The 24570-nt window shown below is 43.6% G+C and overlaps 1 protein-coding gene across 15 annotated transcripts in view; it reads right to left on the reverse strand.

The window, feature by feature from the left end:
- The window catches only part of Ptk2 (protein tyrosine kinase 2), a 201117-nt gene that overhangs the window by 23872 nt on the left and 152675 nt on the right, over positions 1 to 24570 (reverse strand). For 14 of the 15 annotated variants that reach the window (XM_029470118.1, XM_029470117.1, XM_021183064.2 and 11 more), the window contains 4 exons: positions 23879 to 24083; positions 9430 to 9541; positions 4434 to 4520; positions 537 to 674 (listed from right to left, as the gene is read on the reverse strand). In XM_029470118.1, coding sequence (XP_029325978.1) covers positions 537 to 674; positions 4434 to 4520; positions 9430 to 9541; positions 23879 to 24083 — 542 coding nt within the window. Of the gene's footprint in view, positions 1 to 536; positions 675 to 4433; positions 4521 to 9429; positions 9542 to 10088; positions 10438 to 23878; positions 24084 to 24570 lie in introns of those variants that run through there. The other variant, XM_029470120.1, reaches the window with a different exon arrangement.

Raw genomic sequence — 24570 nt, forward strand, 5'->3', positions numbered from 1 at the left:
TGCTCTTCCAGAGGTCCTGAGTTCAATTCCCAGCAACCACATGGTGGCTCACAACCATCTGTAATGGGATCTGATGCCCTCTTCTGGTGTGTCTGAAGAGAGCAATGGTGTACTCATATACATAAAATAAATAAATAAAATAAATCCTAAAAAAAAAAAGAAAAGAAAAAGAAATCTGTTAGAAAAAAAGCAAACTAGAAAAGATTGAGTAGATAGACATTACCATACATGCGGATGACGGTTAGAGTTGGTCCTATCCTTCCACAGTGTATACTGGGGGTCAACTCAGATTCTCAGGCTTGTTCTGATAAAAGCTTTTAAGATAAGGCCTGGCTATGTAACTTGGTTGGCCTGGAAGTTTCAATCCTCCTGCCTCATCTGGAATTCTTGGTATGGACTGCTATAACTGGCTAAGTGGGGTACCTAGATTTTACAATTAAATAATCACAACCAAGCAATCTCAGAATTATAAATAACAGGTGACTTAAACCACACTTTGTCCATTAACTAACTATAGCCAAGAACAACCCGTTTACCTCCACACTGGGCTGCCACATGGACATCTCCTGAGGTCTGTGATTCCACAATTCTGTCTGGTCCAGAAGAGATGCCTGACCTGGGTAAATGCTGCCAGCCATGGCTGGGATTCCATGGGAACCCGGGTAGCCAGAGACCTGTGAGTGATTGAGGAGGCAATGTAAGCTTCTGATATAACAGAGCTTCTGCTATATCAAAAAACCAAACAACTTCTATTAAGGAAAACATGCATGGTAGGCAGAACGGGCCCCAGATCCATGTCTGGTTCTCTGAGCATTCTCTTCTCTGACTTGATAAAAAAAGACCGTGTACATCATGGACACAACTGGAAACAAAATTATTTGAGTGGGTCCAATGTAATTACCAAAGTCCTCAAGTTCAGGGTGGAAGCAGAATACTGAGAATGGTCAGAGAGCCAACACTGTCAACTTTGAACTTGGAATACATGGAAGGTAACCAGGAGCTCAGGAATGCAGGTAGCTGACGTCATCCCTCCACCCCACCCCACCAAGGTTTTGTAGCCCTGGCTGTGCTGGAACTCACTCTGTAGATGAAGACTGTAGTAGAACTCAGAGATCCACCTGCCTCTGCCTCTCAAGTACTGGGACTAAAGGCATGCAGCACTATTGCACTGCTGAGTTTTGTTTTATTTTTTTAAGATTAAAAGTAAATTACTTTTATTAATTTAAAGTTGTGTGTGTGTTCTTCTGGGTATGTACATAAGAATGCAGATGCCCACACAGGTCAGAGGCATCAGATCCTCCTGGAGTGAAAGCTACAAGCAGTCGTGAGCCTGACACAGATGCTGGAAACAGTTATTTTACTTTGGAATTTGTACACCATGTAAGTGCTCAGGGTGACCATTGCTGGTTACAAAGGTAACAGGAGCACTGTACAGCTGTTTCATGTTTAGTTCCAGATTTTCCCTTTCCTAAGTCAACACCATTCATCCCCTGAAGCAAGAACCACAGCAATCATGACGTATCTGTAGGGCAAGCTGATGAAAGTGTATAGTTCTAGCACTTGTAATCTATGGCAAGAGGCCAAGAGTCTGAAGCCAGCCTTTCACAGTGAGGGCTCATCTCAAAAACAAACAAACAAGCAAACAAACAAAACAAAGCACAACCCTACCAAACAGCAGAGCTGCATATGGTGGGCACATCCTGTAAGCCTGACACTTGTGAGGCAGAGGCAGGAGATCATAAGGATGAGACTAGCTTGATTTATGCAGTGAGTGATCATCTAGATTATGGTCACACACTTTAGATTCTGTTCTAAAAAATTCTAAACATGCCATGTGTGGTGATGCACACTTTTGATCTTAAAAGCACTTGGGAGGAAGAAGCAGGCAAACCTCTAGAGTGAAACATTATGAGTTCCAGGCCAGCCATTTCAACAAATTCCAAATAAACTCATTCTCCAACAAGAACAAAAACTGCAACAGAATTCCAAATGTTTTTCTCCAGTGAACAAGAGGCTGATAATGGTGGGAAAGGCCATGTCTTCTATATTTCTTTTTTTTTTTTTTTTTTTAAAGATTTATTTATTTATTTATTTTATGAAAGTACACTGTAGCTGTCTTCAGACACTCCAGAAGAGGGCACCTGATCTTGTTACGGATGGTTGTGAGCCACCATGTGGTTGCTGGGATTTGAACTCAGAACCTTCGGAAGAGCAGTCAGTGCTCTTACTCGCTGAGCCATCTCTCCAGCCCCGTCTTCTATATTTCTAAGTGTGGCAACTAAACCAGAGAGAGAGAATGCTCAGAAGGACACGGTGACAAAACCCAGGCACAGAAGGAAGCAGAGGGAAGGATGGGAGCAGCACTGGGAACATCATCATCACACGGTCTGAGTTGCCAGTTACTTACTTAGTGAGAGGAGATGAATGCATGGAGAAAGCTACATCCCCAAATATCAATACAGCCTTTGCCAAAGGCCTGTGCACATTTAGTTCTCTGGGCATTGATAAATGCCCAGCCTTCACTGTAAAATCCTACTGGATACAAGTGCTGCACATACAAGTGCATTTTTATATATTTTATGCGTATGTCTGTGTCTGCTTGTCTGTGTGTGCAGGTGTTAGAGGAAGCCAGAAGAGGGGGTTGGATTCTCTGAAACTATAGTTACCAGCAGCTGGGAGCTGCCTGATGTGGATGCTGGAAGCCAAACCTGGGTCCTCTGCAAAAAGTGCTCTTAAATGCTGAGCTGTTTCTCCAGGCCCTATACCATTTTTTTTTTTAAATAAAAAGGAGTACATTATTAACAGAACTTTCAGAAATTTTACAAAAAATAAGTTTTGTGTAACTTACAGCAGTTTTGTAAATAACCCCCAGGGGCTTCCAAAGTAGTGAGATCAGACATTTTTAAAAAACATGTCCTTGAGTGTGATTAGGTTTCCTGCATGCCTGTGAGAACATGCAGAACTGAGAGCTACCTCAGAAGTGGGTGCTGCTGCTGCTGTCTAATTCGCCCTCAGGGTCAGTTGAGTACTGACTACAGGTAGATAGGCCCTGGCTATTTTTCAGGGTGGCTGTGCTATATGCTAGACCTAGGTCTCCCATCAGTCAGAAGTGAGTTTGCCTACTTTAGCCTAACCACACACCTCTCACTGCTATGATCTGTGTCCTGGTCAGAGCTCCAGCCCTTTTGCTGAGCTGGAACACACCCGACTGTGCACCCTCCAGAAGGAGTGGAAGACTTCCCTTTTATGTTCTAAGTGCCCAGACAGTAGATGAATTAACTTGGGGACCCATTCTCCTTGTGAAGTAGTATCTCCCAGAACACAGGCCTAACCCATCAGCCCTGAACCAGTCCCTAGTGATGGGAATCTTCTTTGGCTCCATATGAGAATCAGTTTGTGGGGAACACCGGGCTGTATACAGAGCCCAAGACTTCCCCAGTACCCACTGTCCTAGACTACCGCAGACATATGGCCTTTTGTTTTCTAGTCACTGTCTACCTCCTCCCCTACCACCCTAGTAGCAACAGCAAAGCACTTTTTTTTTTTCTCCTATATTGGCCCAAGACTCTCAGTGACCCTATGGAATGTCCTCAGCAAACCTTGTCATGGGGAAAAAAACTGACCCCTCAAGCACACACCCCACTTTAATCACATCAAACTCCATAAAAAGAAAAATACAACTATGCCTCTGCTGGCCAGGTAATAGGGATCAGAAGGGTAATAGCCTCGATGGCTAGGATGACACACAGATGGCTCCTAAAGAATGGCGCCATGGTGTGGGTGCTGGCGCTCATTAGTAATAGCCTATGCATTTCTAGCAGGAATTATAGTTCAAAGTTAGTGAATGTCTTTCCCTTGACTAATATTCTCCTGGACAGCTGCTTCAAACCCAGCACTGCTCCTCACCCACTCATCTGTAGGGCATCTAGCTCATCTGCCTTCACTTACAGATGTCTGTCTTCAGTCAACAGAAGAAGGCATTGGACCTTGTTACAGATGGTTGTGAAACTCAGGACCTTTGGAAGACCAGTCAGTGCTCTTAACCGCTGAGCCATCTCTTTAGTCCCCTATTTTTTTTTTTTTTTATCTTCTCTAAGAAGTAGAGTTCAGTATTAGCTCTGCCTAGATGTGTTTGTGGTTCCACCTTGTCCTTTAGAGGTAGGTGGGAAAGGATGGATCTAAGTATAGCCACAGGCACTGGCCTGCCTGCTTTAAGACAAAACTAATGAATGTTATGAGCCTGTGGGAGGTTGGAAAGGCATAAGGGCAAGATAACCATCTCCAAGGCAAAGACCAAGGTGACTAGTTTCTTAGCTTCCACTCACCAAAATAAGTAGACAAACCAGAGAACAGAAATGAATTCAAGGTTTTTCCTACCACACAAGTATTGATGAGTCAAGTGGTATGTCTTATATCTGTGACAATTCATATACCTGGTAGTGATTGGTCTGGACCATGTGCTGTGGGCTGGGATAAAATCCTTCACTGGATCTCGGGCTAGGATAACCAGGTCTGCTGGGCTGTGAACAAATTAATAGAACATTATAAGGATGAGTCTTCTGATTCTGAAAAACCAATGGCTCACAGTAAAGAAATTGCTAATACAATTTAATTTAGTTGAATGAACAAAGGAAGTAGGATACTTCAGCAAAGAGTCTTCAACAACTGACACTTCCCCACAACTTACCTGACAGTTAACTCAAAATGACTCACAGCCTAAATGTAAGAGCTCAAACTATAACAATATAAGAAGGGAACAGGGGCTAATCTTTTAAATTACCTGGAGTTGGGAAATGTCCTCTTAGCTACAATACCAAAACCTCAAAGGACAAAACGGAACCCAAATATAAAATTATATTATCAAAATAATAATAAAAAAAAATCTTTGTGTTGTAGGTGACACCACAGGAGGAAGGCCAAGCTGAAGACTAAGAGGCTCTCAGTGTGACAGAGTTCCCACAGGTGAGTGCTAAACTAACAAACCATCTGATTAAAAAGTGGACAAAGCTTGCCACTGCCTCCCGAGAACTGGGATTAAAGGCATGAATCACCGAGTTCAAGGCCAGCCTGATCTACAGATTGAGTGTCAGGACAACAAGCTACCCAAAGAAACCTTGTCTTGGACCAAATAAAATAAAATAAAATAAAATAATTTTTAAAAGGTGGACAAAGCTGGCAACACAGTACAGAGGAGGCTGGCCTAGGCAAGATCTCAGGGCTGGTGACATTAGAGAATACAGACTGGCAGAAAAAGGTACTAGGCACCTTTGGGCAATTCCAAACCACAAGTAGTGACTTATTATGACCTCCAGGATAGAGATTAAAAAGACAAAAATAAAAGTAAGGCCAGCAGTGGAGGGATGAGCTTTGAATACTACTGCTGGGAATATAAAATGGAGCAGGTGCTATGCAGAACAGTATGCTGATCCCTGAGAAAATGAAACACAGAATTACCATACAATTCCGCAAACCCAGAGAAACGAGCATGTAAGCGCAAACAACAACACACACACCAATGTTCTTAGGAACACTGCTCATAGCTGGACAGTGGTAGTGCATTCCTTTAATTCAGTACTCAGGAGGCAGAGAGAGGTGGATCTCTGAGTTCAAGGCCAGCCTAGTCTGCAGAGCAAGTTCCAGGACAGCCAAGGTTATACAGAGAAACCCTGTCTTGTATCTCCCCCCTAATACCTCCACCCCCACCCCCCAAAAAAACCCACTGCTCATGACAGCTAGAAAGGGTGAGGATTATCTGCCAACTGATGAGTGGATAAACAGAATCAAATAGCCCAGGAAGGTGATAACTAAAAGGATGATGCAGTCATTAACTGTGTAGGATAGGTTTCTAAAGCCAAGAAGTGGCAACACTCACACAGTAGCATCCGATGGCTTAAATGAGTGTGGCAAGTAATATACACAGGAAAACACACTTGTAGCTTATGCAGTACATCCTGTACACACTAGATAGACCATTCTGCCAACAATGCTGTAAAGTCATATCACCACTTTAAATAGGCTCAGAAAAGTCAGGTGCTGCAAAAGGCTCACACAACTGACAATGGCAGAAACCCCAAATCTTTCTGCCACAATTCTACTTTGTTAACAAATACATTTATATTTCACCAAATAAAAAGGAACATGGAAGAAATTAGCCTGAACAAGGCAAACCTCGACTAAACATCACACAGTGAGTCACATGCTTTTACATTAGTGTACTGGCTAGTTTTGTGTCAACTTGACACAGCTGGAGTTATCATAGAGAAAGGAGCTTCAGTTGATGAAATGCCTCCATGAGATACAACTGTAAGGCATTTTCTCAATTAGTGATCAAGGGGGAAAGGCCCCTTGTGGGTGGGACCATCTCTGGGCTGGTAATCTTGGTTCTATAAGAGAGCAGGCTGAGCAAGCCAGGGCAGGCCAGCCAGTAAAGAACATCCCTCCATGGCCTCTGCATCAGCTCCTGCTTTCTGACCTGCTTGAGTTCCAGTCCTGACTTCCTTTAGTGATGAACAGCAATGTGGAAATGTATAAATAGGCTGAATAAACCCTTTCCTCCCCAACTTGTTTCTTGGTCATGATGTTTTGTCCAGGAATAGAAACCCTGACTAAGACAATTAGTTTTAGATTATTTTATGTTATATGGATATTTTGCCTGCATGTATGCATGTGTACCATGTTTCTGTCTGGTGTCCTTGTGGGTAAGAAGGGGGCATCGGAGTTACTGATGGATGTGAGCTGACATGTAGGTGCTGAGGATCAAACCCGGGTCCTTTCCAAAAGCAACAAGTGCTTTAAACCCCTGAGCCATCTATCCAGCATGAGTCACGTTCTTAAAGTGAGCAAGTTCTGCTTTTGGACTCTGCCTAAACCAGCTCCCTTCTTATGCCCTGTGCTCCTGACTGCTAGGAGAGACAGGACAGTGAGAAAGTCACTTTCTCCAGCTGTGTCTCTGACTGCACAGTGGATCAGCAGGATCTCTTTACTATCTTCTTCAAGGTCAACTTGGGTCATCATGCAGCAGAATACATAGGCAAGGGGATTTTGGCTGAATCTCCCTTGTGAAGATAAAGGATAAAAAGGTGATGATTAAAGCTGGAGATATAAAGCCGGTATGTCTTCTCTCAAAGGTATGCAAGACCCAGTCAAATTTTCTGATGACCACAATGACTGTCACAGAATGGAGGCCTGAGGAGTGATTCTGGGAAGTGAGACAGGATCAACTCCACTGTGCATATTAACACAACTACAGCTCTGCATGGTTTATTAACTTCCTGGAATAGTAACTGTTTTAAAAAAAAAACAACACAAACAAAATGAGCCTCATATAGCTATTTGACTAGAAATGGAAGACTAGTTCTTTGTGTGCTAAATGTGGAATCTGGGCCACATTTATCAGGTAAATGCTCTACCACTGAGCTATAAATCCCCAGTCCGGAAAGCACTGTGCCCCTGAAAGGTTTTCAGCATAATTGTGAATACTGTTTCTTAATGCTACACCCCAATCACTACATGAATACTTCTTACAATCAGGGCCAGTATGGAATCTTAATCTACTCACCAATGTGCTAAATTAGAATTCATGACTCTGGCCTGTATTTTTGTTGTTAATTTTTTTGAGGTAAGGTTTTGATATGTAGCTCTATCACTATGTCCTCAAACATGTTATTTTCTTCCTTAGCCCTGGTATGTGGGAAGGTAGGCAAGAGCCACATCTTACTTCTGTCTTCTCCTTTAGATGGACTACTTACCTATGTGTGACCCTGTCACATCCCACCATCCATCTGGAGAGCACTAGTTCACTAATGTATGCAGAGCATCTCAGTAAGACACATTCTAGAAGACAGGATGTACCTCTGTGTGAAACACCGTCCTCTGAGCAAATAGCCACCTTTATCAGGGCGGCTGTGACTACTTGCAAGAGCCCCTAAAGGTCATGCTTGTTGATGTACCTTCATATATTGGGTTCATTCCCTCTGTACCTTCCTGCCAGGTATCTATAATTCAGATTCAGCCGCACATGGCCTTGGCTATGCTAGAGAATGTAGTATGGAAAGTTAACTAAAGTTCGCATAGTAGTGTGGAACTTGGCAGTTGGTGCAGCTGTTTTGGGGCCACCCATGTTCCTATAAGCAGCCTCTCCCCATATTCTGTGGGTTAGACAATATATTGCAGGCAGTAAAAGACAAAAAGCCCTGCATCTAATTAAAACAAAACAAAAATTCACAGACAAAAGGTAAATAGCCCATGGAGGGCCATATGTCCTGGGTTGAAGGGTTGGTTCCTTTTCTGTAGGTAAGGAAGAATTTTGTTGTTGTTGCTGTTGTTAAATTGGGAACAACATCTGTTTTTTCACTGCCTGTCTCAAAGTCCTGCTCCCTCAGGTGGTGGGTTCTGTGTTGTGGGAAGAGCTGGGTGGATGAGGCTCCCTGGTTTGTAGACTGAGTTGACCCATTACCTATGCTCACTTTCAGAGTGTGTCAGGTTTACTACTTCATAGCTCAACATGGGACTACCATTTGACTTCTGACACCATGATAGAACACATAGTACAATACTAACATGGTTCCCGTGTTACCAGATTCCTACTTTTCAAAAGAAAACAAAGTGGTGTAAAACTATATTTTTAGCTAACCAATATATCATATAGCAGGAAACAACTTTTAAAAACAAACAAAAAACACCTGTTGTCTTTTTACTTTCAGGAAAAGGTCTGAATTGGATTATTTATTCAAGCTGATGTATGAAGTGTCTATCCCATCCAACACCAAAAGGATGGAAAGACTTTCCCGTGTGTGCAAAGTGACAAGGGCCACCTGTTGTCCCAAATCCACAACCACTCCACAACCACTGTCCAGCTGTTGTAAAAAGGGAACGGCTTTCCTGCCCTGGTTAGAGGAGAGAAAAACCTGGAAAACAAGAGAAGGCAGGTGCCATGCCATGCCGGGCGTGACAAAGGCTTGAGACCTCTCCAACACCTCGAATCAGCCAAAACCCAGAAGCAGCACCCCAAACTCCAGCAAAACCAAAGCAAAAGGGGTATAAGTGGAGTGGTAGAAGAGTGCTAATTTGAAATACACCAAACTCTTAGTGCCTGTGGTCTAGTCTTGTGTTTTAACCCTGAATGTCTGGGAGATCTCTAATTCTCTTGCCAACAAGAGAAAAAGACAAGTCCTATCTAATCGTCTTGGGAGCACCGTGAGGAGAAAAGGGCAGTTTCACATCAAGTCTCTCACAGCCCTGGCTTCCTCAGCTTCTACAGAGTGAGCAGCATATTGGGCAATCTACAGACAGACAGGAGGGTGACTACGCTACAGTTCCTACTCCTCCAATGACTTGGGGGCTCATCATACAATCAACAGAGTCTACCCCCACAGTCTGTACAACTTAGTTCAAGAGGACCCTTAAAGCTGGGGCAGGGACCTCAGCTACCTTGGGTGGTGCTTCATCAGACCCTCCAGAGTCCCAGGACACGGTAGCCTGTCTTCTGGATTCCATCCTCATCCGTTCTTCTTGCTGCACCTTCTCTTCCTCCAGGATTGTGCTGGAGAAACAACACACCGTGTTAAGGGGAGCTGCCAGCCAATCACCCACCCCACTCACCAGTTCCTCCCAGTAGAAGACAGACACAGAGAAAGAACCCTATATAACACAGGTTTCTAGCCTCACTCAAAAGGATTCTAGAGAGGCCATGATGACAACCGGTAAGTCCACTTAAATAAGAGCCATAGGTAAGAAGGACAGATGGTAAGAAAAAGAGCCTGGTGAAACCAAGGCCAGGCAAGATGAACTGTATACACACTGGAGTTTATCCTTGTGCAGACTGGAAGGACCCTAAGAGATCTCCAAGCACTTCTCTATCATGCACCTACATGTCTCCGGCTGACTGTATGAAAGCAGACTCCCACATAGCTCCAACTCACCAGCACATGGTGAACAACTTGTAAGAAGCCAAGATCTCCCCACTAGCTCAGACAAATAGTGTACTAACTTTTGCATTAAAAAAAAAAATAATAATAAAAATGGCAGCAGTACTACTTACAGGTGCTCCTAAAGCACTGCCTGCTCTAAACTGGAAATGCCCCACTTACCACCACCAGGCCGCGGCAATGCGGGCGGCGTCTCAGTCCTGGCTACGTGCCATCTTGTAAACGCCTCAGAATGCAGCCCAGGGAACGTGGCCAGCCCTCCTATTCCCTACTGCCACTTTGGGGTTTGGTAAGCAGCAGGTCTTTAAAATCTTCGTCTTAACTGTGGCAGCAATCGGTTCTTCCCTCCATGCCTGAAACCTGGAGTTCTAATAATGAGGCTCATTCACAGATTCTGGCTCTTGGCAGCCAGATGGAGTAAATAACCACCCAGAATCACTCAGGAAACAATGACATCAGCTGCACAGACTCCTTCTAATCTGGGAATCTGCCTGACTGTTTAAAAAGACATTCCTGCCGGCTAGGGGCTGGAGCCTGCTCTTCTCAGTCACCTCCCAAATCAGGAACAGACAGACAAAATTCACTTCATAGCTGGCCTTGAGTCAGCAAGCCGTCACTGCAGATATTAAGGAAGGCTTTCTCCTTAAAGGAAAATGGAATGTTCTCTTCGAAAGAAAAGTCACTGCCTCTTTAAAAAAATGTTCCAGTCAAAAGGACCGTCCTTCCTCCAAGGGAGATTAGTTCCCTTCTGCACGAGTTAGGAAGAGCAGTACAACAAACCCATACACACCAAATTACCTTAAAATTTAAAATTTTTCTCAGCAGCACAGGATGCAGCTTGGTGGAAGAGCACTTGCCTACAAATGTGCACGGTCCTGCTTCAATCCTAGCACCACTTCTCCTTACAGGCTATCTATCCACAGAGAGCGCTGAAACCCAAGAGGCTTTTAAAGTGGATAAAACTATGGCAACTTCTCATCAAGAAATGTCTCTAGTAGCCAATGGCTACCTACACACAAAATCAAATCACAGCTTGAAGTATAAAAGGGCAGCCATGTCTTGGCAAATTCACTTACACTGCTATCTCTAAGTCTGCAGTCAACTTTCACAGGCCTGCTACACAGCCACTGCCATGTGCCTGTGAGTGAACTGCCAAATAGAGAACATGCATGACCTCAGCAAGAGCTAACCCAGCTTTCCAGATCCCAGATCCCAGGTACATGCAGGCCCAGGGCTAAGGGGGTGTGAGTGGGGACCTGTGTAGAGAAGGCCATTTTCTGGGCAAGGGAGGCACTAGCTGGGATCACAGCAGGTTAGACACCGACAGCTGGCGGGTGACTTCCTTGGAGGAAGCTGGAGAGAAGCACATCCTGGTAAGCTCTCCAGAGCCCCACTCTCTGTCACCATCACCAGGTAATAGAGCCTGACACTTTACAAGTTAAAACAAAAACAAAACCCTGAAATGCCTGACAAAATCAAGGTTAAAAAAAATAACAGGGACAAAAAAATTAAAAGTCCTTTATCTCTTAAACCAAATATAGGCAGGCAGCAAGAAGGCTAAGTAAAACCTTTCTTTCAAGCAATGGAAAGTCCCCATTTTACATGCTCTATGAAATGGGCTACCTGATCTACTGTCCACCCATCTGCTGAGACCTCAAACAGGTACTCTGAGGTTCCCTTGTTATAGGATGTGCTCAGGCTCCAGCAGGCCAGTCTCTTTTGTCCAGTTATGCCCCCTTTCTCTGATTACCTTGAATGTACTGCCCAAATCTTCCTTCCAGTGTTTATGCATATAGTGTAAGCTTCCTGCACTGCTCAGGAGTGGATCAAGTCCTCTGGCAACTGAAAGAGCATCTGCACACCAGTGAGGCTCCAGTGAGTAATCACGCATGGCAGACTTTCATCTCAAAGGGTGCAAAGGTAACCGAGAAGCTATTCTTTCCATTTCAACATTCACTCTCATACCAGATATAGAATGTCAAATGCTCTTGAGAATCTATAACTTGTTGCTCCAAGAAGCCAGGAATATAAATAAGCCCTAAAGATCTGTTTGACATTGGGTGGCGAACCCACATGTGGGGCTCCCAGAATCACTCTGCAGCTGCTGAGTCAAAGCAGCAAAGGAGGATGTGTAGGGTCATGGAGGTCAAACTGCCGCATATTTTCCCAAACTCACAATATTTTTAATAGTCATACATTCCAGTGAAAAGCTTTTAGCTGCCTAATGCACATAGGCAATGATGGATGGACGCTTACAAGTTGTTAATTTGCAAGTGGAAGGAACAAAAAAAAAAAGCTGAGACTTGTCACTTAGAAAATATGATAATTATGCCTGCTTATTTGTGGACCACAGCTAGTAAAGGAGTTCTGAAAGGGGAGAGTTTTATTTACTATTAAATCTATGGAGCAGAGACTGAAGGAAAGATCATCCAGAGACTGCCCCATCTGGGGTTCCATCCCATATACAGTCACCAAACCCAGACCCTATTGTGGATGCCAACAAGCACTTGCTGACAGGAGCCTGATATAGCTATCTCCTGAGAGGCTCTGCCAGTGCCTGACAAATACAGAGGTGGATGTTCACAGTCATCCATTGGACTGAGCACAAGGTCCCCAAGGGAAGAGCTAGAGAAAGGAGGAGCAATAATATGAACCAACCCCAGAGCTCCTAGGGACTAAACCACCAACTCATGGCTCCAGCTGCATATGTAGCAGAGGATGGCCTTGTTGGACATTAATGGGAGGAAAGGCCCTTGGTCATGTGAAGGCTTGATGCCCCATTATAGGGGAATGCCAGGACAGTGAAGTGGGAGTGGGTAGGTTGGTGATCGGGGGAGGAGGATGGGATGGGAGTCTTCAGAGGGGAAACCAGGAAAGGGGATAACATTTGGAATGTAAACAAAGAAAATATCTAATAAAAATTAGATTTCTAAAAAAATATTAAATCTATTTCTTGTTTCCTTCACTTGAGAAGAAAAAAGTCACCAAAGCAGTCGACTCACGGAGACTATGATAACTGCTCTGACTTTTTTTTTGGCCTCACGACTACATTGGTAGTCAAGTACAGGAATCTTCTAACTTCACCTCTGGAGCAAAAGTGAAGGGGTCTGCTAGGCCCTTGTTTCTAAGACAAAACAAAAACAAACCAAGTCTCCACCCAAGGCATAAATGCTTAAGGCCACTCAGTCTTGGGAGTCTGGGGTTCAAATTCTTTGGCTACCCCAAAAGGAAAAGGCAATAGTGGGGAGCTAATCTCCCTAGGAAGCTGTTCCATCATTCACAATCAAGAAGAGCTCCATGATGGAGAAACAAAAGACTTTGGGAAAAGACAAACACAAAAGTAAATTCAAGTTGGTTCCACACTCCTCCAGCCTTAAAGCCAACAGAAAAGAAGAAACCATGATACTTCCCTTTCCCTATATCGTGATGCTGGGGTAGAACCAAGGTCTCACGTGTGCCACCTCTGCCCCATTTCATCTCTGTAGTATCTATTCTATGGGCTACTATGGGTTACTGTGATACAAACTCTTCTCTTTGAAATTATAAAACATTTATTGTTAAAGATAAAAAACTGATAAAGGGGAAAAAAACTTTTAAAAACTCTAATCACCAAGACAAAGGGTTGGTATCACAGCCTTTTCTTTGGATACAAACTCAGACTGGGTCTGTAGTTATTTAAGTCGGTCTGGAAAATATCCAGAGAAAGCAGCAGTAAATCCAAAGGAAAGGCTAGAGGAGGGACTTGCTCTGGCAAGTTCACGGGAACACCAGTTCTGAAACATGATCTTTTACAGTTACTAAACACTGCCTCATCACAAAGGAATGGACTTGACCTTTCCACAAACCGGGGGTGGGGGTGGGGGTGGGGGGTGGGGGGGGGTCCTTGAAGGAAACAAGTCTATAGCTTGAGCTGGGCTGGTAAGAGCAGACAGACTGCTCCAGTGGTGCTGGCACCTGGCAACTGTCTCCTCCCTGATGATGTAACTTAAACAATGGGAAACAGGCTCTGCTGTTTGATCGTCGTACTAACCACCTCAAGACTAGTTTTCTAATTAAAATTATTTTATCGTTTTATGTGTATGGGTATTTTGTCTGCATATCTGTCTGTCTGCTTACCATGTGCGTGCCCGTGTCTGTGGGGGCTAGAAGGCTGTGTCAGATTAGTTGGAATTAGAGTTACAGATGGCTGTGTGGCTCCGTGTGTGTGTGTGTGTGTGTGTGTGTGTGTGTGTGTGTGTGTGCTGAGAATCGAACCTGGGTCTTCTGAAAGAGTATCCCTGTGACCCATGAACCCCTCCATACCCCCCAAAAAAACCCTGCAAAAAACCTGAAGGAAGTGGACTCTAATGAGAACTCATATGTTGAATTAGTAGATAGAAGCTCAAAGGATATAAGAAGTTCAAGGATATAAGAGAAAAATTGTTTAGAATTTTAAAACAATAGAAAATATGAATAGAAAGACTCACATGGTAATTACACCTGGAAGATATCTGAAATAAAAATCTCAATAATTGGTAGGACATAAATGACAGGAGTTAGGGAACTTGAAGGAATTACAAACTGAAAGAGAGTAAGGAATATAGGAGAGGAAGGAAGAAGAAAGCACTCACAGCAGGAGAGTTGCTGGGACTAGACCTGAGGATGGAATCAAAAGTTTTAGCCATCTGTGGTGAGTCAGTTGGGAAGCTAAGGCAGGCAGGAGGATGTCTCTGAGCTCAGAGCCTTATAGTGAGTTCTAGGACAGCGTAGCCAAAGAGAGGCCTTATTTCAAAAGCATTGGTGGCAATGAGTAAGCAAATCAAATCAACTGGAGTAACATGTAACTGGAATCTATAAAGGAAACAAGAGAAATGAAACAGAAAAACATACTTAGAAGATTTTTACTATCATATGTGAATACATGATCTGTATGTGTGTGCATGTGTGCTAAGAAACTTATCTAAAGGCCAATTCGGTGAAGTTAGCCTACCACTTCTACCTTTACATGGGTTCCAAGGACTGAACTCAGATCTCCAGGCTTACATGGCAAGTTCCTACACTGGCTGAGATACTCTGTCTGATCTAGAAAAAAAAAATGTATCTCAAGAAACAATGAGGGGTGGGGGTGGAGGTAATGGCTATGGCTCAGTGAATAAAGTACTCATCATAAAGTATGGAACTAGTGACACCTATCACACATATGCACACACAGACACGCACTCAAACACTCATGGCCATGTATACATAACACATACAGATGAATAACAGAGCATACTGGATTGAGGTGATGGTAAACCAGCCTCTGCATTTTCATGAATTCTGATTAACTACACATAGACAATGAGATGTTAAAAATATTATAAGTCTTAACACTAGAAGTAAACATAAATTTGAGAGAGAGAAGAGAGTGAAGGAAATGTTGGCTTCAGAGGGCTACCACTACTCTGGCCACAGAGAATTTTTCTTTTCTGGTCAGGCTTCAGGCCTCCTCCTTCTATACCCATTTATAGGTTCTCCCTATGTAGACCAGGCAGGCCTCAAACTTAAACACTCTTGCCTCCAACCCAATGTGCTAGAATTTAATTACATGCTAAACTTTTCCTTTGATATTCCTACATTCATGCAGTTGTCCCATCTCTCTATCTAATCAAACTCAAACATAGGAGAAACCATCTAGAAAAGACCCAGACACTTCACTTTCCAGAGAGGAAAAGAGACATTTGTGGACATAGGGGCACTAACTCTGGAGACAAAATTCAGTACATGGTATCAAGACAAACTAAAGAGACTGTGAAGAGAAAGAAAATGGTGAAAGAGCCAGGCATGGTGGCACACGCCTTTAATCCCAGCACTTGGGAGGCAGAGGCAGGCAGATTTCTGAGTTCAAGGCCAGCCTAGTCTACAGAGTGAGTTCCAGGACAGCCAGTGCTACACAGAGAAACCCTGTCTCAAAAAAAAAAAAAACAAAAAACAAACAAAACAAACAAACAAAAAAGAAAATGGTGAAAGAACTTTGGTAGCTACAGCAGATCAGTTTGACAGCTCCATTGGGGTTCACAGGATGCTTTGGGTGTTAGATAGCAAATGTGAGTCAGAGCTGAGATAACCACTCCATCAGGCCAGAGGTCTCTTGCTACATATAAAATAGGTAATGGGAAGTAATCAGAGCAAAGAAAAGTATAGGAGAGATGGGAAACTGTTGAGGAAGGGTGTACTGTGGAAAAGGCAAGAAAACAGGGCTTCTGGAGGGTAAATAGGTCTGCCCCTTGGGAGCTATGTCAAGTCACATGACTTCTAAGCTTCAAGCTCTCCAATGAGGGGCAAGAATGTTCATGCTTAGGATGATATGTGCAATCCAAGTAAGCAGTAGCCATGACATGGTCTGGAGCATCAGTTCTCAACCTGTGAGTTGCAATCCCACTAGGGATTGCATATCAGATATCATACATTATGATTCATAACAGTAGCAAAACAGAGCTCTGAAGTAGCAACTAAAAAATTTTATGGTTGGGGGGGGGGTCACCACAACATGAGGAACTGAATTAAATGGTTACAGAAGTTTGAGAACTACTGGTTCTATGTAAGTACTCAGGAGTAGATCCTGTAAATTCTAACTCTCAAGTATCCTCAGATCACACTAAAGCCACACTAGAGGCTGATAACTAGGAAGAGAAATACTGTGAATATTTAGAAGTGGCAGAACCAATGAAGAAAAAGGAACCAGGTAAGAATTTAAGTAATTTCTAAAGGAAATATTTTAAACTTTGCATGAAATTCCTACTAAATTAAGATGGACTATTTATACTTCATTTCTGGGAAAGCTGTTGATGTTACAGGCATCTGAGGAAATAAAAGGGCTCAACGGGAAACAAACAGAGCTTTCTTTTGGATAATATCTTGCCCCCAGATGATGGTACCAAGGAAGAACTCACAGTCATGAAGACAGGAGGTGTGGTAAGACACCATCTTTGAAACTGAGAATTACTTTAAAAACTGCACAGCATCGTCTACCATTAAATCAAGACAGGCATTAGATTCAAAACTTGCCAAATAGGACAAGTGAAGGACCACAAAGTGTTATTAGTACACTGGTTTAAGAAATTGTCTAGCTACCTGTTCCTGTACCAGTAGCAAGAAAGGCTTGCCTTAAATTAAATTAAATTCCAGCACACTGTCCTGAAGGCACCATACCCCGTAAATTTAAATCTGAAAAAGCTCTGATGTTACTACTGCCTTCTGGGCTGACAGCATGTAAGGCTTTGATAAACTGTCTCATTTCATTCTAAAAATACCAGTATGGGGCAGTATCTGTGATCCTGATCCTACAGGAAAGCTAAATACCTTGTCACAGCTTAAGAATTTCTTGAAAAATTCACACCTTTAGTCCTGGACAATGACTCGTCAGTTAACTAGATAGAACCACCCAGCAGCCTCACCTGCCAACTGAAGTTTGCAGTGAATTCCTGAGATGTCTTGAGGGTAGGACACCAAGCTACAAAATGGAAAAACTTAAGAACTTTTTGCCTGCAGCCACGAGGCTAAGTTCAGACCAAACAGAATCTTCCAAAAACCACCATTGATAAAGCTGGTCAGCAGCAGAGTCTCCAAACAAAAAGCTAAATGAAGACTCCAAAGACCCACCCTACATCACATATACATCCCCAAATCCCCAGAAGCTTCAACCTGGAACCAAGGCTCTGGATACAGCCTCCATAAAGTTACCTCTATAGATTCTACTTTGTCATCAGCATCCATAACTGTGCCCCATTGTCTGTGAGGTTACTAGGGTTGGGGAAAGAAAATGTAGTACATTTAAGACTGCCAAAATAAGACGTGGTGGTGCACGCCTTTAATCCCAGCACTTGGGAGGCAGAGGCAGTTGGATTTCCGAGTTCGAGGCCAGCCTGGTCCACAAAGTGAGTTCCAGGACAGCCAGGCCTATACAGAGAAACCTTGTCTCCAAAAACCAAAAAAAAAAAAAAAAAAAAAAAAAAAAAAAAAAAAAAAAAAAAAAAAAAAAAAAAAAAAAAAAAAAAAAAATGGGGAAAGAACTTTGGTAGCTACCTGCTTGTGGACGTTGTACATCGTGGTGCGCACTAGGCTCCGCACCACGATGTACAACGTCCACAAGCAGAGGAACACTCAACCATTGCTGGTGGGATTGCAAGCTGGTACAACCACTCTGGAAATCAGTCTGGTGGTTCCTCAGAAAATTGGAAATAGTTCTACCTGAGGATCCAGTTATACCACTCCTGGGCATATACCCAAAAGATGTTTCAACATATAACAAGGACACATGCTCCACTATGTTCATAGCAGCCTTATTTATAATAGCCAGAAGCTGGAAAGAACCCAGATGTCCCTCAATAGAGGAATGAATACAGAAAATGTGGTACATTTACACAATGGAGTACTACTCAGCTATTAAAAACAATGACTTCATGAAATTCCCAGGCAAATGGATAGAACTTGAAAATATCATCCTGAACGAGGTAACCCAGTCACAAAAGAACACACATGGTATGCACTCACTGATAAGTGGATATTAGCCAAAAAGAAGCTCAGAATACCCACAATACAACTCACAGACCATATGAAACCCAAGAAGAAAGACCACATCAAAGTATGGATGCTACAGGCCTACTCAGAAGGGGGAAGGAAATAATCTTGAGAAGTAGAGGGAGAGAGGGGCCTGGGAGGGAGAGAGAAGGGGAGGGAAAAAGGAAGGCCGGTTCAGATACCGGAGGAGATGGGGGAGAAGTACAGAGTGTTAGGAACTTGAAAGGAGGTGTGTAGCAGTAGGGGAGGGAGAACTGGAAATAGCCTCTAGAAAGTCCCTGATGCCAGGGACTAAAGAGGTTCCCAGGACCCAACAGGGAGGACATTGCTGAAATACCCAACAAAGGCGAGATAGAACCTGTAGAGACCATATCCAGTGGATACACATAGTCCCCGGCTGAGAGATGGGTGACCCACTCACCTCAAAAATATTAATCCAGAATTTCTTCTGTCAAAAAGAACAGGGACAAAGAGTAGAGCAGAGACTGAAGAAAAGGCCATCCAGAGACTGCCCACCTAAGGATCCATCCCATCTGCAGACACCACTGCTGATGCCAAGAAGTGCTTGCTGACAGGAGTCTGGTATAATCTGCCAGAGCCTGACCAATACAGATGCGGATGCATGCAGCCAAACATCAGATTGAGCGTGGAGACCCCAGTAGAGGAGTTAGGACAAGGACTGAAGGAGCTGAAGGAGTTTGCAACCCCAGAGGAAGAAAAACAATTATCAACCAACCAGACCCCCCCAAAGCTCCCAGAAACTAATCCACCAAATCAAAGAGTACACATGGGGGGTTGTGGGGACGACCCATAGCTCCAGCTGGATATGTAGCAGAGGACTGCCTTATCAGGCATCACTGGGAGGGGAGCCCCTTGGTCCTGTGGAGGCTTGATGACCCAGGGTAGGGGAATGCTAGGGCACTGAGGCAGGAGTAGGTGGGTGGGTGGTTGGCACCCTTATAGAGGCAGGGAGTAGGGGGTAGGGGATAGGGGGCTTGTGGAGGGAAACTGGGGAGGGGGATAACACTTGAAATGCAAATAAATAAAATAACCAATAAAAAAAAGAAGAAAAAAAAAGACTGCCAAGAAAACAAACAGATGACCGCAAACATCCTGAAAGTGGGCAATACTGTCATACCTTCTGACACTCATTGTGCAAGAAAGCAGGAGCTCTACAACATCTGCTTTCCTTTAACTGGAACACCAATCAAGTGCTCTCTGATCCAAAAAGACAGCATCTTAGTACCTGCTAGCCATGCAATACCAAGGTAGTAGGATGACACCAATGGCCTCTGATGGCTTCCTGAGTTGCAGCTTATGTCGGGACAAGTACGTCACTACAGTTTTAATCTTCTGTTTTATAAACCATCTGAGACAATGCTGACTCCCACAGCAACGACGGCCTGTGGTTCAAAGACCTCCGTAACTGTCACTTTTTTATGTTGTGACTGTGAAGCTCACTATAGAGGTTGGACCGTTGATATCAATACATATGTTCTTTCTGAAGGGCTCAGTGACAGACAGCAAACTCAAAACACTTGCCTCACTACTCAGTGGGTACATGCTCTTCACAACACAAGAGATCCTGGGAAATTGCTTTCACTTACCACTTACATTCTCTTACTTTGTGTTAGTAGGGATTGCTTAGAAACACATAGCAGTATCCAAAGGCTAAAAATTAGAACAAAACCTGGAGGGGAAACCCTACAGGCACTACAACTCAAGTTCTGCTCACTTTGAAAACTGTCAATGCCAGCCTATGCAGACCACGCTTGTGCACATTCACAGTTGACAGCAAGCTTACTGTTCAGATGCTGCTGTGTTAATCAACTACTAATTTTTCAACCCCAAACTGAAAACCACCTTAACTTCCACCACTAACAAGATTATCAAATTAACAATGGTGCATTCACCATTCAAAAACAGGACTCTACACATCAGTGGCATTAGCATGGGGGAGGAGACATGACTACCAGGATACCACATACCTAAGCTTTAAGCAAAAGAGGCTGCCACCCAATGATACCCTGAACATGAAGGTCAAAGAAGACAGGAGTCAGTGCCAGGAGAATGACATGGAACAGCAGCTTTGGTAGAGCTTTACACTAGAAATCTTGTTGACACGGGTTCCCAGTCTTGCCCAGTTTGTGAAAATGCACCAAACTGATCACCCAACATTCAACTCAGTGTTGGTGTGTTTATTCTATCAATAAACCCAAAGGGTGCATAGAAGCTATGGTGCAAAGCTAGCCTGGTAGTTCTGCTTGTCTATTGCCCTCATTATCTACAAGGGACTTGAGGAACTGAATGTGAGCCAAGCACACTCACAGATGCTCTTTATTATGTGCACAGACGCTTCATTCCAAGACGTCATTGCTGGGAAATGTTCATACTGAGCAGAAGCTCCAAAAGCTCTTTATTATGGTTCCTTGGCACAGGAAGGATTTTCCAATACAAATGTTTAATGCATATTATATCTGCCAGTCACAAAATAATAACAAAATGCTGGGGGCTTATGAGAATTTTTTACTGACCATGTTAAAATACTGCCATTTAGGAACTGTTCATCCCTAACCAAAATGCCAAAAGCTAATCTCATTCTGCATGAGTTCACCCTCGTGAGCACAGAAAAGGACACAGAGACAACTTCCTTGAACCTCAAGGACCCATTCAAGAAAGTGTGGCCAAGAATCTTTGCTAAGTTACAAGCATCTGAAGGTGCCCTTTCTCAGCTCTCAGTCAGTGAACCCACAGTTCAGTTGTGGATGCTGTAGTGATGCATCTGCTCAAAGGGTTCCTTAAAAGTAGTTAAGGAGACAAATTTGGGGATCATGTTTGATTTATTGGTGTGGCAAAGGGCTTCCTGCTTCTTTAGTAAAGAATTGGATGTAATATAAATGAAGCAAACCTCAATAACAGAACTCATTTAATTATTGTGACATGTTGCTCATGGAAAACCCAACAAGAAATTGTATTATAAAGTACACAGTACAAATGTCTTCTGTTGGCCATACTACAAATGTTCCAATGGTGAAGTCCAACTCCACTGCAGTCTCTGTGTACAAGACAGCCATGGCTACAGTAGAAGCACATGTGCACTGTGCTCCTGGCAGGAGGTGAGTATGACGATCCCTGTCCTCAAGGAGCCTCAGTCTAGTAGGGAGGAGACATACTAGACTGTGAGCTCCTCGAGGGCAGGAAAGCGCTCCATCATCTGTGCTCCATGCCCAGGACCTGAGCAGTCCATCTGCAGCTGCCTGGAGCATGGCTAACCCAAGAGAGCCTCAAGGACTTGAAGGGCAGGCTGCAAAGCCAGAAGGGCCAGGACACAGAAGCCAAGAAAAATGGGAGGATTTTGCTAGTGGAAGAAGCATTTCATGTGTGTAGAGTCTGGCTTTATTTAAGAGGTCAAGATATTCTCAGGCCCTAAATATATCCATTCAGCTTTTGCCTGGACACAAAAGAAGCCAGTGGAAGGTGTTTGAGAAGCAGCAATACTTTCCTAGAAAGTCATATTAAACCAGTTACTGCCAGATATATGAGAAGGGGCTAGGATTGGAGAAGCTGGCTTAGAGAAGGCACAGCTCCATTTCTTAGACAGTATGATGTACTGCAGGAAACTTACAATCGAAGTTTGAGGTTTCTAAGCAGAGCAAGCCCAAAGCTATAAATGGAGGGAGAGGCAGTGCCTAGGAGTGGGCCAGGCAGTGGGGAAGGGTATATACAGCACACAAAACTCAAGGCAGGGAAATGGCCCGTCTAACTATAGGTAGAATATCGTGTCTATATGGAAAGGAGCTAGTCAGTAGTCAGGAGGCAGAAACATTTAAGCTGAAAAAGTCAGCAAAGAAGTGAGTATAGAGAGGGTGATGGATCTCCCACCAGAAAGAGGAAGATTTCAAGGTTAGGATCTGTCAAGATCAAAGGGGACTTGTGCAAAAAGCAACCAGCAAAACAAACATATCTGCTGAGCAAAGCAGCTCTAAGAGTTACAACACAGATACGAAGCAGCCAAAAACACGGGGTTTCAGATGGAAGAAAACTCAGGAGGAAAGACTGTGGCTGTTGCAGGCATCCAAAAGCCTACCATGAGAAAAGCAATATAGAGCTGTGTGGCAGGGAAAAGAGCCATGAGAGTGTAGTGGTCTTATGGAAGTGAGTCTCACTGCACTAAATGACCACAACTGCCACTGTCTCTTCAGTGGAACTATTGAGCTCTCTAGGTTGAGGCTACAAATGTACTTAGCAAACATTGCTCACTTTATAAACTGCCTATTTTTCCCATGGGGCCTGACCTCCTTGACACACTCCAAAAAGAAGCTTCAGTCAAGGATAGCTCCTGAGGGCCTATAGAAGTAACAGAGCACTAGGCAGTTAGATGAGCATTCTGTCCTGCAACAGTTGGAGATGCTTTTGAAAACAATATAGCCAGTAAACAAAGAAGTCAAGTTCAGGCAAGTACCCTAAATTTGAGAGAAGACGGCAGTATATATGGAGCCAAAGTGCTACCTGTTTCAGGCTGCCTATCCTGCAAATTATATTAAAACACAATCTTATCAAAGTGCTAGCTCAGTCCAAATCAACTCAACAAACTTTTTTTCTTCAGTCACCTGGTGCCCAGTCCTAACCCCAGCACTGAGCAGCAGAAATGAGCAGGACATGGTGACATCTATCAGGTTGAGTCATGCCAGGGACACAGACAAGCCAGCCTAAATCTTCTCAGACCCAGAATTAGGTACTATACAGATGCTCCTTTGAGGGAATCGGCACAAATCTGGTTTCTGTGTGAGTTTCCAGAGGACTGGTAACTCCTCCAAGACCTAGTGCCTACCACTGCCTGGCACAAAATTTCTGAATGAACAAGAGATGTATTAAATACAACAGCAGTAGTCTTCAAAAGGCACCAAAGTAATGCTCTCTCTTTGGGAGATGGGGTTAATGGGGGAGGTTTATTGGAGGAAGGAACATCTTGGCTAGATTCTGAAGACTGAACAGGAGTTTATCAAGTAGAAAAGAGATTGAGAATAAAGCATGTGAAAAGGTCAAGAGCCTCGGCAGGAGAGTTATAAAACAGTCAGGTGTGGCGGGTGCACAAAATGTCATGAAGGAGTTCTATGAGGTGAGATTGGAGAGGTAAGCTGGGTCATTATAATGATAGGTCTGATCAAGCCTTCTAAGTCAGAAGGGGGGTAAATGAATTAAGATCATCATCAGAGCTTCAGTAAGAACTTAAGATCTAATTCACTGATAGCTCTAAAGCAACAAGATATACAAATCAAATTCCAAAGTGTCTGTGTCCTAAAGAAGCAGGGCCACCTTAGATATGCTGACATAACCATCTCAGAACTATGACTGCAGAGGAGGAGAAGCAGCAAACCTGCCCCCACCCCAGGCCCTCGCCACCCGACTCCTACCTGAGCTGAGCTTTTAGTTCAGTAAACCTGGGCCGCCTGCTGGGGTCATAGGCCCAACATTTCGTCATAAGGCTGTAGAGGGTAGGAGGACAATTTGGAGGCATTGGTAATCTTTCCCCATTTTCAATTCGACCGATCACATCATTGTTCTTCACTCCTTGAAAAGGCTTCACGCCATGCATCAGTATCTCCCACATACACACACCTGCGGAGTGGGAACGAAAACAGTGCAGTGAGCTCAGCACCCAGAGAGAAAGGTCCAGGCTAAGGGACCAGATAGGCAGCTGGCAGAGCTGGGCAACTAGACTAAAATATGGTGGCAAAACACAGGTGAATAGCAACAGCTAGTTCATGTGGCACCAAGAACATCAGAGTCAGAACTTCCTAGGCGGCTTATTTCTGAAAATTCTGGATTAGCAAGTAGTCTACCAGCTACTGTATAATTTAACTGGTACAAAAACAAACTACAGAAAACCAAAACCAAATCCCCAATGACTTTTTATACCTGCCCCACCACCAATGTAGGGCCATACTGATTTTAAATATAGTCACTAAGGTTTAACAAAACAAAACAAAACAAAATCCTATCATTTAAGTCTCAAGCTCAAGAAAGCTTGGATTCTTTTCCACCAAGGTACATAAGGGTTATCATTTCATTTACACAACTCCCACCTCATCTAAAGACCATGACT

This window comes from Mus caroli, chromosome 15 (assembly GCF_900094665.2).
Source record: "Mus caroli chromosome 15, CAROLI_EIJ_v1.1, whole genome shotgun sequence".
Taxonomy (NCBI): Eukaryota; Metazoa; Chordata; class Mammalia; order Rodentia; family Muridae; genus Mus; species Mus caroli.